This window comes from Geotrypetes seraphini, chromosome 8, assembly GCF_902459505.1.
Source record: "Geotrypetes seraphini chromosome 8, aGeoSer1.1, whole genome shotgun sequence".
NCBI lineage: Eukaryota > Metazoa > Chordata > Amphibia > Gymnophiona > Dermophiidae > Geotrypetes > Geotrypetes seraphini.
Window position 1 is genome coordinate 121544395 of NC_047091.1, and position 14607 is coordinate 121559001.

At 43.8% G+C, this 14607-nt stretch overlaps 1 protein-coding gene across 4 annotated transcripts in view; it reads right to left on the minus strand.

Moving 5' to 3' along the window:
• The window catches only part of LOC117364505 (interleukin-6 receptor subunit beta-like), a 112350-nt gene that overhangs the window by 53900 nt on the left and 43843 nt on the right, over window positions 1-14607 (minus strand). For all 4 annotated transcript variants that reach the window (XR_004540265.1, XM_033953744.1, XM_033953743.1 and 1 more), the window contains exons 2-4: window positions 10697-10887; window positions 3168-3476; window positions 2704-2824 (exon numbers count right to left, since the gene is read on the minus strand). Coding sequence is in view for 3 of the 4 variants with exons in the window: in XM_033953744.1 (XP_033809635.1) it covers window positions 2704-2824; window positions 3168-3476; window positions 10697-10751 (485 nt within the window). In the remaining variant the exon portion in view is untranslated. The remainder of the gene's footprint in view (window positions 1-2703; window positions 2825-3167; window positions 3477-10696; window positions 10888-14607) is intronic.

Sequence of the window (14607 nt, forward strand, 5' to 3'; positions counted from 1 at the left end):
CCACTAGTTCACCCACATGTGGTACACAATCACTCAACCCCTCTACATATTCACTCTTTCATTGCAAAGGCGTGCTTGATCTGCAGAATCATTACTACGAGGACATTTCAAAAAGTAACAGCAAATTAGACAGAATTTCATGAAACCAACACCCCTGGCATTTCAAACTCCTATGCAGGGAAGATATATTCCAAGAGGAAGTGTTGAGACTGTCCAATAGATGGCAACTGGTAGGGCACCATATACAAAATGGCAGTGCCCTAGGGCAGGGGTGTCAAAGTCCCTCCTTGAGGGCCGCAATCCAGTCAGGTTTTCAGGATTTCCCCAATGAATATGCATGAGATCTATTTGCATGCACTGCTTTCATTGTATGCTAATAGATCTCATGCATATTCATTGGGGAAATTCTGAAAACCCGACTGGATTGCGGCTCTCGAGGAGGGACTTTGACACCCCTGCCTTAGGGACTTATTTACCATGTTTTTGTAGTTTTACAACCATACTCACATACGGGTACTTCAAGCATTTTCCTTATTTGTTCCAGTGGGCTCACAATCTGTCTAATGTACCTGGGGCAGTGGATGATTAAGTGATTGGCCCAGGGTCACAAGGAGTAGCTCAGGGTTTGAACCCACAACCTCAGGGTGCTGAGGCCGTAGCTCTAACCACTACATCATACTCTCCTGTTTGCATGGTAGAGGAGAAGTCATCAGATTTTGGGGTCGGAGGATGTGAAACCTCGTGAAATTCATAGAAGAATGCAGCAACAGTATGGAGATGCCTGCATTGGCGAGAGAAGAATGTACAGGTGGGTAGATGCGTTTAAAAATGGGCCCTGATGGCCCTGATGAGGAACCCTCTGGTCGTCCCAGCATGGCCGTCACTGATGAGAAGTTGGGTCATGCTGATGCCATTATTTGTGAAAACTGGCATATTGCTTTAGAAGTTCTGGCCAGGGAATTGGATGTCAATATCGGATCCACACATATCATTGTCACGGAGGTTCTCATATATCGCAAGTTGTTTGTACGATGGGTGCCTAGGATGCTGACTGATGAGCACAAGATGATTCATGTGCAGACTTCCACAGCCTTTTTGGTGTGGTATAATGATGAAGAAGGCTTCCTGTCATGTACTGTTATAAGGGATTAAACCTGGGTGCATCACTATGAGCCTGGAAGCAAGAGGCAGTCTTCACAATGGAATCATACATCATCTCCAGTCAAGAAGTTTAAGTCTCAACCCTCTGTTGGAAAAGTCATGTTCACTCTCTTCTAGGATATGAATTGACTGATTTTGGAGCACTATCAGGAAAGGGTTAAACAGTGAATAGTGCCCAATACATTGCAATGTTGGAGGAGCAGCTGTAGCCCCAAATACAGAGCCATCGCAGAGGACTTTTGTCTAAAGGCGTTCTTCTCCTGCAACTTTTGACACCATTCAGGGATTGAGATTTCAGATTTTACAGCATCTTCCAAACAGCCTTGCTCTTGCTCCCTCTGATTATGAGTTTGAACCCTTGAGAGGATGACTGGGATAGATTAAATTCTGGTGGAAATCCCTATGTTATACCTTTAAAATGGATTGTTGCTTGGCCATACAACAGGGACGTTAACAAAAATTTTATGGACATTTGGAAGCCATTGGCTAAATTTTCTAAGAAGGAATAATTGATTTTTATTCTATAGACATGTAAACATACACATCCAGGGGGGTGGGAGAAGGGAGTGGAATTGGAATTTGTTTTAGGGATTTTATGAAAAGTTTCATGAAGGTTTTATTTTATTTGTATATCAGGGGGAAGGGAGGGGGATAATATAATTGTACATTAATGTCTGTAAGTTTCGTTGTGCTTGTTTTATAATATCCATATCTGTGAATCATTTGTTGCATAATGAAAGTTTGAAAACTCAATAAAGAAATTTTTTTTTAAAAAAAGAAGATTCGGAAGCGATGACGAGTTCATAGACGTGGTGCATTCCTGGCTGAAGGCACAACCAAATTTTTTTTTACAATGGAAAAAAGAAGTTGGTGCAACAGTATAAGTGTGTCAAAAAGGAGGGCAATTCTGTAGAAAATGACATATAATTTGTATCTCTAATTGAATTATATATCTCAAAATGTTCAATTTGCTGTTACTTTTTAAAACGCTCTCGTATTCAATAGTACAAGGGTGGTTTGAAAGGTATGGAAAAAAAGCAAGTTAAACAATGTAGACTCTATCAAGAGCTGTACACTTAGTCCAGCAAATTTCCAGTTGGAAAAGTGCTGGACTAACTGTATAGCCCTTGATGGAGACTACGTTATTAGTTTGCTTTTTAACCAAACTTTTCAAACCACCTCACAGATCTAGTAATAAAGCATTTTCTTTCAATACAATCACAGGCTGAGTTAGAAAGGTCTCCCATTTTTATGTGGAAGGCATCAAGCCAGTGAAGTGGCTTACTGATCTCCTTCCTGACCTGAATCTAAAAGACCAACTTGTCAAACTCCTTGCTCTGTTTACATTATTGATTATGGGTTTATCATTTTTAGCAACTAGGTTTTTTTCCCCTTTTTCAAGTCAAGTGAGTATGAATCTGAGCTATTTACTTCAGCTTTGCAACCTGGGTAGGGATATGAACAGATGGAGGTTGAATATGTTTCTGCAAATATACTGAGGGTGGGCTACTTTGCTCCCTGTTATACAGTCTTGGTACTCACTCTCTCACATGAAGAGTGTAAGTAGTTGGAATATGTGTTTCTTGTCCGGGATCCCAGTAACAAGTCAAATTAGCAGTCCAGACTGTGAAGCAATGTAAAATTTGTAGCTCATCTGGTGGAACTGAAACAGAGACAGAAAGGTAACCATTCTGTGTATCCCAGCAGAGTTAGGATTTTTTTTTTTTGCCTGTGAAAATCTTTTTTAAATTTAATCAAATTTAGAATTCTGTGTATTGCTGGTGTCAACTGCTAGTAACCAAGACAGTTTCTACCATGTGTGAATTGCACATCTAAAATACTCAGAGGTTTTCCACAATTTTTAGATGACAGAACAAGTAATATGTCTCTTCGAACATCTCTCATTTCTCACAACATTCCTCTTTTCTTCTACCATTCTACTGGGAAAACACAAGTTCATTGATTGAAATACCTAAAATGCTTGTCCATGATGAGCCAGTACTAACCTCCTGCTTGAAATGCAACGGAGCCCAGCAAATATGGAATCTGCTTGTGGTAAAGATAACAGCTCAGGTTTCCCCTGGTGGAGTTCACCTGGGGAATGGTCACCATTGAAAAGTTGGGGTTGGCTTTACTGTCTGAGTCCCTTGGGATTTGCTCTCCATTCATTTTCCATATCATATCAGCAGAACTCGTGCTGCTGTTCAACAGAAGACATGTAGAGTTGATTTTGCAGGAGGCACTCAGGGATGTGCCCAGCTGAACAACCTGGGGGCTGTTTAGAATGCCGCAGCTGTCCCATAATGCAACAACTCCTGATTTAAAAAATATATAAACAACACTCTGTAGTAGAAGTAACTTTGAGGAATAGTATGATGCATGAAAAACTTAGGGCAGGTACCCTCAGTTCAAATTCCTTATTTTCTGCCAATTGGATAGAGAATCTCCAATCAAATCCCTTATTTTCCATTTTCTCACCACTAATCTTGGAAAGCACCGATATACCAGTTTTCCTGAAATAAAATTAAACTTAAAAATATAAGATGTAAATTTTGAGGAACCTATCCTGAAAAAAGATCCTACCCTTGTCTCTGCTGGTCCTGGCATTTTTCAATAAAGAGGACATCTAGACTATTAAAATTTATATGGTAACATAACCTTCTGGCCTTTCCAACAAGCTATGGCACATGGCCTGGTTTTTTAGTCCCTAAACTTGACTTATGCAAATAAGACCCCACATTCTTCCTCATCTCCTACAGGTCACTCCTGAAAACACCGCTTTTTCTTTTAAAGAGTTGCCTATGGATTCTATAAAAGTCACCCAAATTTGGATGTGGATCCCAAATCCATAAGCAAACTAGTTCATTAGCCGTTAACAGTTATTGATGTTAATTGGCACTAATTAGGGCTTATACGCAGATCTGCCTAAGCATTAAATTTCATAGTACACAACTCAAAAGAGGGTGTGGCCATGGGAGGGACATAGGTCAGGTGCAGTCCCAAAATTAGGCACTTTGTTATAGAATAGGTCCATTTATACACCTAACTGCCATTACCTGCATGCCAGTATTTACACCAAGTTTCAGCAGGTGTAAGTCCTCATGCTCAAAGTTAGGCATGGGAATCTGCACTAAGCATTATTCTATAAAGGTTAGGTTGTGCTTTGATTAGGATTATTAGATGTCCAGAAAAACCCAGACATGTTCTCTTTTTAGAGGACTGTCCGGGTGCTCGGACGTATTTCCAAAACCTGACAATTTCTCCTGGTTTTGGAAGGCCTCGAGCTCAGGGCCACATTGCGAGAGCCACCGAGCATGTGCGGATGCGATGCGGATATGTCACTTCCGCCTATGCTCAGAGGCACTCCAGACGTGGCCTGGACTCAGGGAAGAAGAGATGAGGTTTGTGTGGGGGTGGGGCTGGGAACAGAAGGGGGTGGGGCTGGAGGTAGAATGGGGCAGGGCTAGAGGCAGAACAGGACTGGGCCACGTGTCCTCTTTTTTGCACAAACAAATCTGGTAACCCCAACTGTGACCTTTATAGAACTAGTGCTTAGCGTGGATCTTAACGGCACCTAACATTGGGGCCATTTACTAAATCCAGCTGTTAGGTCCCAAATCTATACATGACACTCAGTGGCGTACCTAGGGTATGTGGCACCCGGGGCCCATAATTTTTTTGACACCCCCCATGTAAAAAATAGAATGAAAAGACCAGTAAAAGCCATCACATTGTTTCAGATCAACTGTGAAAAATATGATCTACTCTGGTATTTGCCAGCTACTTGTGATGCAGACTGCCCAAGGAACTTGGCTTGACATAGCATGGCTTATCTTAAGAACATGTGAAGAAAGTGGATACTGGGAGGGGTGAAAGAAAGAGGAAGATAGGTAAAAAAAGGAGACATTAAAAAGTTTGGGAACCTCTATTCTAGGGATCCTATACTGTTAGTATATCCATTTTTAATGGCCTGGCATCTGAACACCAAAGTAAACTTATTTAGCTGAAGAAATTAATTACACGCCCCCCCCCCCCCCATTCTACACACATTAATTCTCTTCCATTTTTGTTCCCATTATAAAAAACACCAATAAGTTCCCAGAAAAAAAAATACATTAAAATAAGAAGTGAAAACAAAGGCCCCTACAGATGAGAACATAACATAAGAATAGCCTAACTGGGTCAGACCAATGGTCCATCATGCCCAGTAGCCCATTCTCATGGTAGCAAATCCAGGTCACTAGTACCTGGTCAAAACCCAAATAGTAGCAACATTCCATGCTACCGATCCAGGGCAAGCAGATGCTTCCGCCATGTCTTAACAGACTATGGACTTTTCCTCCAGGAATTTGTCCAAACATTTCTTAAAACCAGCTACGCTATCTGCTTTTACCATAACTTCATTTTTAAGCTTAGATCTTTCCTTCCAAACAGAGACCTTGCTAGATGTCAAATACAGAAACAAGGTAACTTCACACAGACTTAGCTGTGCAGGAAATGTGAATCTCCATATACACCCACCATATAGTGCAAATATGTGCAAAGGTCTGTTTTTTTCTTTCGATCACTACATAGCCTAATGCCACACAAGCAGCGCTTTACAAACATATTCTGAAGGTCAATGCTAAGGTTAACAAAGTTTCATTCCTTGGACCACAAGGAGATACTGACAAACCACTGGAAAAGATCCCAAAACAACTACCCAGTGGCGTACCAAGGGGTTTGAGGGGCATCCACTACGGGTGCACGGCTTGGGAGGGGATGCACAGCCGGCCAAGTCCAGGTCCTCCTGCCCTTCCTTTCCCCGGTCCGCGCCGCTACAATCTTACCTTCCCGCTGCTGCTGCGACAAGAAGTCTTCTTTCCGACGTCAATGAGGACGTTCCGGGCCAGTGATTGGCTGGCCCAGAACGTTCTCTCCGACGTCAGAATTGATGTCGGAAAGAAAACTTTTTGTCGGCGATTAGTTTCAGCAGCGGGGAGGTATGATTGCAGTGGCGCGGACCGGGGGAAAGTAAGGAGAGAGGTGCTTTTTTTTTCAGCGGCAGGGAGGGAAGGATGTAGGCAGGCAAGCTGGCTGGCTTTAGCACAGCAGGGAGGGAGGGAGATAGATAGGCAGGCAGGCAGGCTGGCTTTGGGAGTGGACAAAATCTGGAAGGCAGTGGGGGGACATAAGAAGGAGGCACTGGGGGCACTAAGGACACGGGACGGAGGCACTGGGGCACTGGGGGCACTAAGGACATGGGAAGGGGGCACTATGGACAAGGGACGGAGGCACTGGGGGCACCATGGACATGGGACGGAGGCACTGGGGGGCACCATGGACATGGGAAGGAAGGAGGGAGGGAAAAGAAAGGGACAATTATTGGGCCTGAGTGTAGAAAGAAAGAAAGGATACACCGTCAATTAATAGATATCCCCTTTTGATGAAAAAAAATAAATGGTCATGTTACCTCTGACTTACTTTCTCTGCAGCAGAGTCGGCAGCCGCGCTGAGGTGCAGAAAGGTACCGTGATGATTCGTCTGCTGGCTCTGCTCCGGAAGAAGTAAGTTACATCAGAGGGGGGTGGACCCATCAGACACAGTCATTGCGGGACTTGGCCACAACTCCCTGCGTCTGCAGGGTCCACCCTCTCCGATGTAACTTACTTCTTCCGGAGCAGAGCCAGCAGACGAGTCATCGCGGGACCTTCCAGCATGCGGCTGCTGAGTCCGCACCAGAGAAAGTACGTCGGAGTGGGGTGGACTGGCAGCCGGCAGCTACAGTCATCGTGGGACTTTGCTGCATGAAGGGAGAGAAAAGAGCAGGAATGCTGGAATGGAAGAGTGGTGGAGGGAAAGAAAGGGGGCAGGGTGGTATGGAAGGGTGGTGCTGATGGAACTGATGTACAGAGAAAGGGGAGAGACATAAGGGGGAAGGATATTGGAGGGAAAGAAAGGGGGCAGATGCTGATTGAAGAGGGGTGGATGGCGAGAGAAAGGGCAGACATTGGATGGTAGTGGAGAGCTTATGCTGGATGGAAGTGCAGAAGGGAGAGATAAGGGAGCAAATGTAGGAAGGAAATGGGAGGAGAGAAAGAGGGGAGCAGACGCTGGATGAAAGTGGACAGAGAGAGGAGAAGGTACTAGATGGAAGGGTTGGAGAAAGAGGGTACATGATGGAAGGAGGGCATAAATAAAAGGAGGGCACATGATGGGGAGAAAAGGATTGAGTTAGGGAAACACTGGAGGGGTGAGGGAAAGAGGTGGCAAGCTTTAGGTAGACAGTAAAAAAGGACATTGATGAGAGGATAGTAAGAACGTAATCTAGACAGATGCAGAAAATAAATTGAAAAGAAAAATGAGGGAAAAAGGGAAAGGGATTGCAGAGGAGAGGTGTGGGAGAGGGAAGGAGAGGAGAGAAATGCCAGACCAATGGGGGTGAAAGGAGAGATGGAAGGGGGAAGCATACAGTTTCTGGAAGGGGCATAGAAGAGAAGATGCCATAAATGGGAGGAGAGACAGCAAACAGTGGATGGAAGGAAGAGAGTTACAAGAAGATGAGGAAAGCAGAAACCACAGAAGGTAGAAAACAAATTTTCTATTTATTTATTGCTTTAGGAGACATGTGTCACTGTTTCTGTGGTGCACTGTATGCAGAGTCCAGCTTCTTACTGGTTCAATTTAACTTTTTATCTATGTATTTCTATTTTATCCCCCCTTTTACAAAACTGTGGAGCGTTTTTTAGCGCCAGCCGTGGTGGTAGCAGTTCTGATGCTCAGAATTCTATGAGCGTCAGAGCTGTTACCATAGTGGCTAAAATCCACACTACAGTTTTGTAAAAGAGGGAGGGGTTAGTTTGTGATTACATATTCCATACTAGGCGAAGGTGTTTTTTGTGTTCTGTGGTTTTTTGTTAGGACTGACTGCAGGACTGATCTGTACTAGTCTGGCTTGTTTAGTTTTACAATGGGTGTATTGATGTTGTACTGCTCACTGCAGTATGTAAGATGCTGCCTTTCTCCTAGGACAAGCAGGATGAGTCAGCCACATATGGGTGTTGTCCCAACAGCTCCCAATTTGCAGATAAGCTCTCCAATAGCTCAGAGAGATTTATTTTTTCTGAGCACGTGCAGTGCCCGGGCCCCACTGGGCATGCCCGAGCACTACCCATTTTCCCCTGCTTTCCCCTAATCCCCAGTCTTTAGTCTCCGCCTGTTCCCATCGGTCAGATTTTCTACAGCTCTCCATTACAACTTTTTCTACCATTACAACTTTTCTACTTACCATCTTGAAGATGCCAGAAACATCAAAGACATGCCCGGGATGCAGGAAAAGAATGAGTACACTGGATCCTCATGAACTGTGCATCCGCTACTTGGGTCCAGCGCATGAGGACCAGTGTTGCTTGCATTGTGCCCGCCTATCTCCGCGCGCACGCAAGCTAAGGAAGGGGGCACTGAGAGACTTCATGAAGAGAAGTGAGGCCCGAGAATCTTCAGCAGCAGCGAGGGATCCACAACCTACACCAGTAAGGAGCTACCGGGACGTCCTGGCTCAGCTACCCCCCCACTTGCACCCAGCTCGGCAGAGAAATCTCTCCCGGAGTCCCTGCATACTGCTGCGTACAGCCAGCCCCTGCAGGCAGCCGATTGGGGTTTTGCCCTCCAACCCGAGAGATCTCTCCCGGAGTCCCTGCATGCTGCCGCGTATAGCCAGCCCCTGCAGGTAGCTGATTGGGGTTCACCCTCCAGCCCCAACGGTAAGTCCTATCTGCTTGCTTTTGGGAAACTTCTGATAATCTCAATCTGAACAAAAGGAGAAAGAAACTCCCATGCTTCTTTCCCTCTGGGGGACCTGCAGATCTCTCCCACCTCCCTGAAAACCCCCCCCTTGGAGGACCCTCATGTTGGGAAGAGGAGCACCAGGAGTCTGCCTTTCACTACAGATATGTGCAGGGCAGTGGGCAACCAATCCCAGAAGTGTCCCTCTTCCCTGCCTCAACAACCAGCCATGATGGAAATCGCTTTCAAAGTAACTTAACTGAATGTTTCAAATGTTAATATTGATGGACACAGCTCCATTAGAAATGGCAGTAGGTAAGACCATCTTCCCAGCAGTAATTCAAAGTAGAGCAGTATCAAAAAGCATATTGTACTATTTGGCCGAATATGAATAATGGAAAATATTCGTCAGTTGAATACGAATAGTGGTGTAGTAAGAGTGAGTGGCGCCCGGGGCGGCGGCGCCCCTTCCCTTTTTAACTTCTTCAGTGTCATGAGAGTGAGAGTGAGAGTGAGAGTGAGAGAGAGAGAGAGAGAGATGATGCCGACAAGGGTAACAACCTGCACCGGGGAAGTAAAAAGGTATGGGGGTTAGGCAAGGGTCACGCGGGCGTAGCAAGGAGAGAGGTGGAGGAGGGGTGCCGCGCTCTTAGGAAGACCATGCCCGAGGTGGACTTCCCCCCCCCCCGAGGTGGACTTCACCCCCCACCTCCCTTACTATGCCACTGAATACAAATTATGCACATTGAGCTCTAGCATAACAAATAAGGAAAGAAGCAAAATGAAATCAGGAGGTCAAGTGTTCATTTCAGGAGGATTTAGCACATTATAGCCCCAGATTATTCGTATTCAAATTTATCTCCCTTTTACAAAGCCACGCAAGAGATTTTTAGCACTGGCCGGCGTACTGAATGCTCTGCGCTGGCTCCAATAGTCCTATGAGCGTTGGGCAGCGCAGAGCATTCAGCACACTGGCCAGCGCTAAAAAACTCTTGCGTGGTTTTGTAAAAAAAAGGGTTTGGGGGGTTAAATTACTACTCAGCTGAATAAGAATAATGTATTCAGGGCATTATTCTGAATCAAATTGAATACGAATATTTGGTACAGCTCTAAAAGACCAGCTAGGGTATTGCTAGTCATGATACTCTAGGACAGTGGTCTCAAACTCAAGGCCCGGGGGTCACATGCGGCCTGCCAAGTACTATTTTGAAGCCCTCTGTATGTTTATCATAATCACAAAAGTAAAATAAAACAGTTTCTTGATCATATGTCTCTTTAGCTATAAATTACAATATTATTAAGACTTAGCCAAAAGGAGAGATTTAGAAACTATAAAGAGTTTTACCTCATGCAAAATTGTCATGTCTTTAATAAGACATTAACTATTTTTTCTGAAGTACCTACAAATCCAAAATGTGGCCCTACAAAGGGTTTGAATTTGAGACCACTGCTCCAGGAAGTTTGATAGCATCTTTTAGCTGCTCAATATTTTTCATTTTGGAGTCATATTTAAAAAAAAAGATCTCTGCGTACCAAGTAAAAATAATGGACTCTCAGTCTAAGTAATAATAATATTCAATCGTACATGCTTTGGATGCTCAAAAGTCTGCAAAAGAAAAGACCTTGTGAGACAGAACTGTGTAATGGGATCTTGCCAATGAAAGCAGCAGGAACTGTGATATTGTGCCAACCTGCGACCCAAACTTTCCAGCACGATCAGAATCCCTCTGCACCAGGGTTAGAAGATAACAACTTTTTGGTGTTTTCTTACCTGGGTGGGAGATACTGACAGAAAGGACGCTGTATATTATGGGTATCCACCACATTGTGCATGACTAGAAGAGAACTTGAAATAAAAAAGCAGCGATTCAGAACATGACGGTAGATTCAGTCTGCCAATCCACACCAACTGCTCAGCTCTGCAATCCCTTCCTCTTCCTCAGAAATCTTCTGAGCTTGTTCCTTAAAAAAAAAAAATTCCTTTTTCCAAATTTGACTTCAAGGTGAGTTACAGTTAGGTACAAGTTATTTTCATACCGAAGTGGACTTACATTTTAAGGGCTCCTCCTTTTACAAAACTGTGGTAGAGCCAGCAAGGTAAATGCTCCAACGTTGACAGAATTCCAATGGGTGACAGAACGTTTACCTCGCCGGTCTGTGGTAGAAACCTCTACCACAGCTTTATAAAAGCCAGTGAAAGGTTGTTCAAGGTGGAACGGAGGGTGAAATGAGAATCAGTGGGAGCAGCAGGATTTCAACCTTTGCTTCCCTAATGCTCCATCTGCTATTCTAATTGGTAGACTACTCGCATATACTTGCCATGCCTGCTTAGTTTTTCCAAGTGCTTTCCGAAAGAAGCGACATCCTGGTTGGTATTGCAATTTTTAATATGATATCTGTGTAAGTTGATCCTAGTCTTTAGCATCTGGCCTGTTTCACCAATATATTTTACAAAAGGTTCTGCCAACGAAAGACCTTTTTCTAAAATACTTGCAGGAATGGACATGCTACATGTGGCAGCAGTACCCATTTTGCAAATACCAACATTTATGATATCAAGAGGCAACTTGGCAATATACATGTCTATATATTAGCACATATACCTGTATGCTCATGTTCATAGAGGAAGTGGTCTATGTTGTTGGCAACTAGAAGCAGAGGGACTTCACTTTGAGAAAGCTTACAAGCGAAACATGTTTCAGATAATACACATAAGTGTTGATTCATAGACATAGTAAATGGTGCCAAAAGCTCAGTGCCAGAAAAATCCATTTTGAAACTGTATTATATAATGGGTGCTCTGTGCCAAGCACCTTTTATAGAATAACAATTAATGCTAATTCCCAGGGGTTGGGATAGGAGCCCAGTTGCTTGAGACCATTGGTCTGAAAGTGCCCATTGAAATTCTCTAAGATGTAGATCAGCGAATGGACCACATGCACCATAGAGGTCATGGATTTGAAGCATTTGACGTGTTATGTGGTGGTGCGAAAAGGTCACTTGGCATAGCTGAAGCAGGATACTGAGTCTTTGGTGAGATAGGAAGGCACAAATCTGAGTCATGTCTGAGTGGGCTCCAATAAATTTCAGGGTCTGAGTGGGTTGTAGTTGAGATTTCTTGTAGCTGACTGCAAACCCTAGGAACTCCAAGAATTGAATTGTTGCATTCATGGCATGGCAAATCTGTTGGGGTGTAGAAGCCTTGATCAGCCAATTGTCCAGATATAGAATCACTTGAAATCCATAAGTGCAGAGGATTACAGCCACTACCACTAGGCATTTGGGGCCAGATTCCATAATTGGCACCTAAAAAAGGCACCTAAAATTAGGTGCTTATTGCACGTCAATTAGATTTGAGAATTGTGCTTAGTGGTGCCTAACTTAATACTTAGGTATTTCAGGAATACTCTATTTCCCAGTACTTAACACTTCTTTTTAGCAACAGGAGTCACAAAAATCCAGATAATGCGTTGCAAATCAAATAAATGGAAGTTACCTAGTTTCTAAAAGTTTCAGTAGAACATCATGCAATTGGGCAGAGCCAACCTTCTGATGTTGCTCCATCCATCTATTTATCTATTTGTTGTTCTATTGAAACTTTGAGAAGTTTGGTAACTTCCATTTATTTGATTTGCAGCGTGTTATCAATCTATGATACACCTCAGCCCCGAAGAAGTTTTGAAACGGATGATCGTCGGATGGGGTGCCGTTACATTCAATAAGCTAAATGCTATTATGTTTTACTCAGCATAAGAAACTGTTTAAAAATTAAGAAAATTTTCAACAAAAAGTTAAACACAATGATGTGCTTAAAAAATATATTTTTTTAAAAAAGTAAATGTGTTATTCACTCCAGCGTATGGATCTATGATGATTCCAGCCAGCTGAAGTTATACTACTTTGCTGGCATTCTGACAATCCAGCTGAAGTTGATGTACTTTGTTACAAAAGTGGAATAATAGGTGGAATTGAAGGAATTGAGGGAATATATGGTTCATTTTGAACTTTTGTTGGGGCATTTATAGGGCCAGAGTAGTTTACTAAGGCTCTTTAGTTTTCCTAGCTGTGGTGCTTAGCCACCCCATCCATCAGTGTCTCACTCTCCTCTTCCATCTTTTTCTCTATTGCCTTTTGCAGCTTTCCCTCATACCCTCCCCCATCTTCTTTCTCGGTACCTTATCACCTTTATTTTCCCCTCCTATGCTCTTACCATTGCTGTTCTTTCCATCTTTGCCATTTGTATTTGCTCTTTTTCTGATCTGGGATTTGGACCCTGTTTATTATAAAAATCAATTTTCAAACTGTAGCCAGAAGGATGCTGGACTGTATAGAAAGAGACATAACTAGCAGAAGAAAGGTGGTATTGATTCCCCTGTACAGGTCATTGGTGAGGCCCCACCTGGAATACTGTGTCCAGTTTTGGAGGCCATATCAGGCTAAGGATGCAAAAAGACTTGAAGCAGTCCACAAGGCGGCGATGAAAATTGTATTGGGCTTGTGTCAAAATGTATATGAGAAGAGACTAGAAGACCTGAATATGTATACTCTAGAGGAGAGGAGAGACAAGAAAGATACGATACAGACGTTTAAATACTTGAAAGGTTTTAATATAGAAAAATATATTTTCCAGAGAAAGGAAAATGGTAAAACTAGAGGACATGACTTGAGACTGTGGGCTGGCTGACTTAGGAGTAGTGTTAGGGTGGTAGATGACTGGAATGTGTGGTGGAGATGAAAATGGTGATAGAAATCAAAAAAGTGTGTGATGAATGGTATAAAACAAATGAAGGAAGGTACTGGGCAATCCTGCACAGTTTGTGTCTCATATTTGGTGATTTGGTTTAGGATGAGTTGGGGAGGGCTTTGATAGAAGCTCCAGTGACAGGATGGTTAGGATAGGCTAGAGAGGGCTTCAATAGCAACTCCGGCAGAGTGAACCTAAAAACAGTACTGAGTGGACTTCTATGGTCTATTGCCCGGAAATATTAAAGAAGAGACAATTTAACCATGAATATACTGTATAATGAATGTGCCTATTGGGCAGACTAGAGTACAACGGGGTGCTGAAAGGTTCTTGGCCCAACCAAGAAGAGAATGACATGGATATGGTTATCAATGATCTGAAAAAATGTCAAAACATAGAATTTCGTTTCTGCAAATTGGTGCTTAATGATATAAGACAGGGGTGCCCAATAGGTCGATCGCGATCGACCGGTAGATCGCCAAGGCAAAGTGAGTCGATCGTGGAGCCCGGGATAGACTCACATTGTCTTGGCGATCTACCGGGCCGATCAGCCTTCCTCTCCCCAAAGTCAATTCTACCGAAGAGTTCTGGCCAGCCAATCACTGCCTGGCTGGGCCGGAACTTCCTCTCCGAATTGACGTCGGGGAGAGGAATGCTGGTCGGCACGATGCAGGGAAGCAGGGAGATCTTGGGGCGGCAGCGGCAGCTTTGGGGCCTGTTATTGGATTGCGGTGGCGGCTTGGGGGGCCTGTTCCCCGATGGCAGCGGCAGTGGCAGTGGCTTGGGGGAGAGAAGGGAGACAGAAGGAAAGAAGAGAAACAGAAAAAAAGAAAGGGGGCATGAAGAGAGAAAAAAAGAAAGGGAGGCAGGGAGAGAGGAAGAAAAAGTTGGGGAGGGAATGAGGTCTGGAGTAGAGGAAGCATACAGGCTGAAAGAAG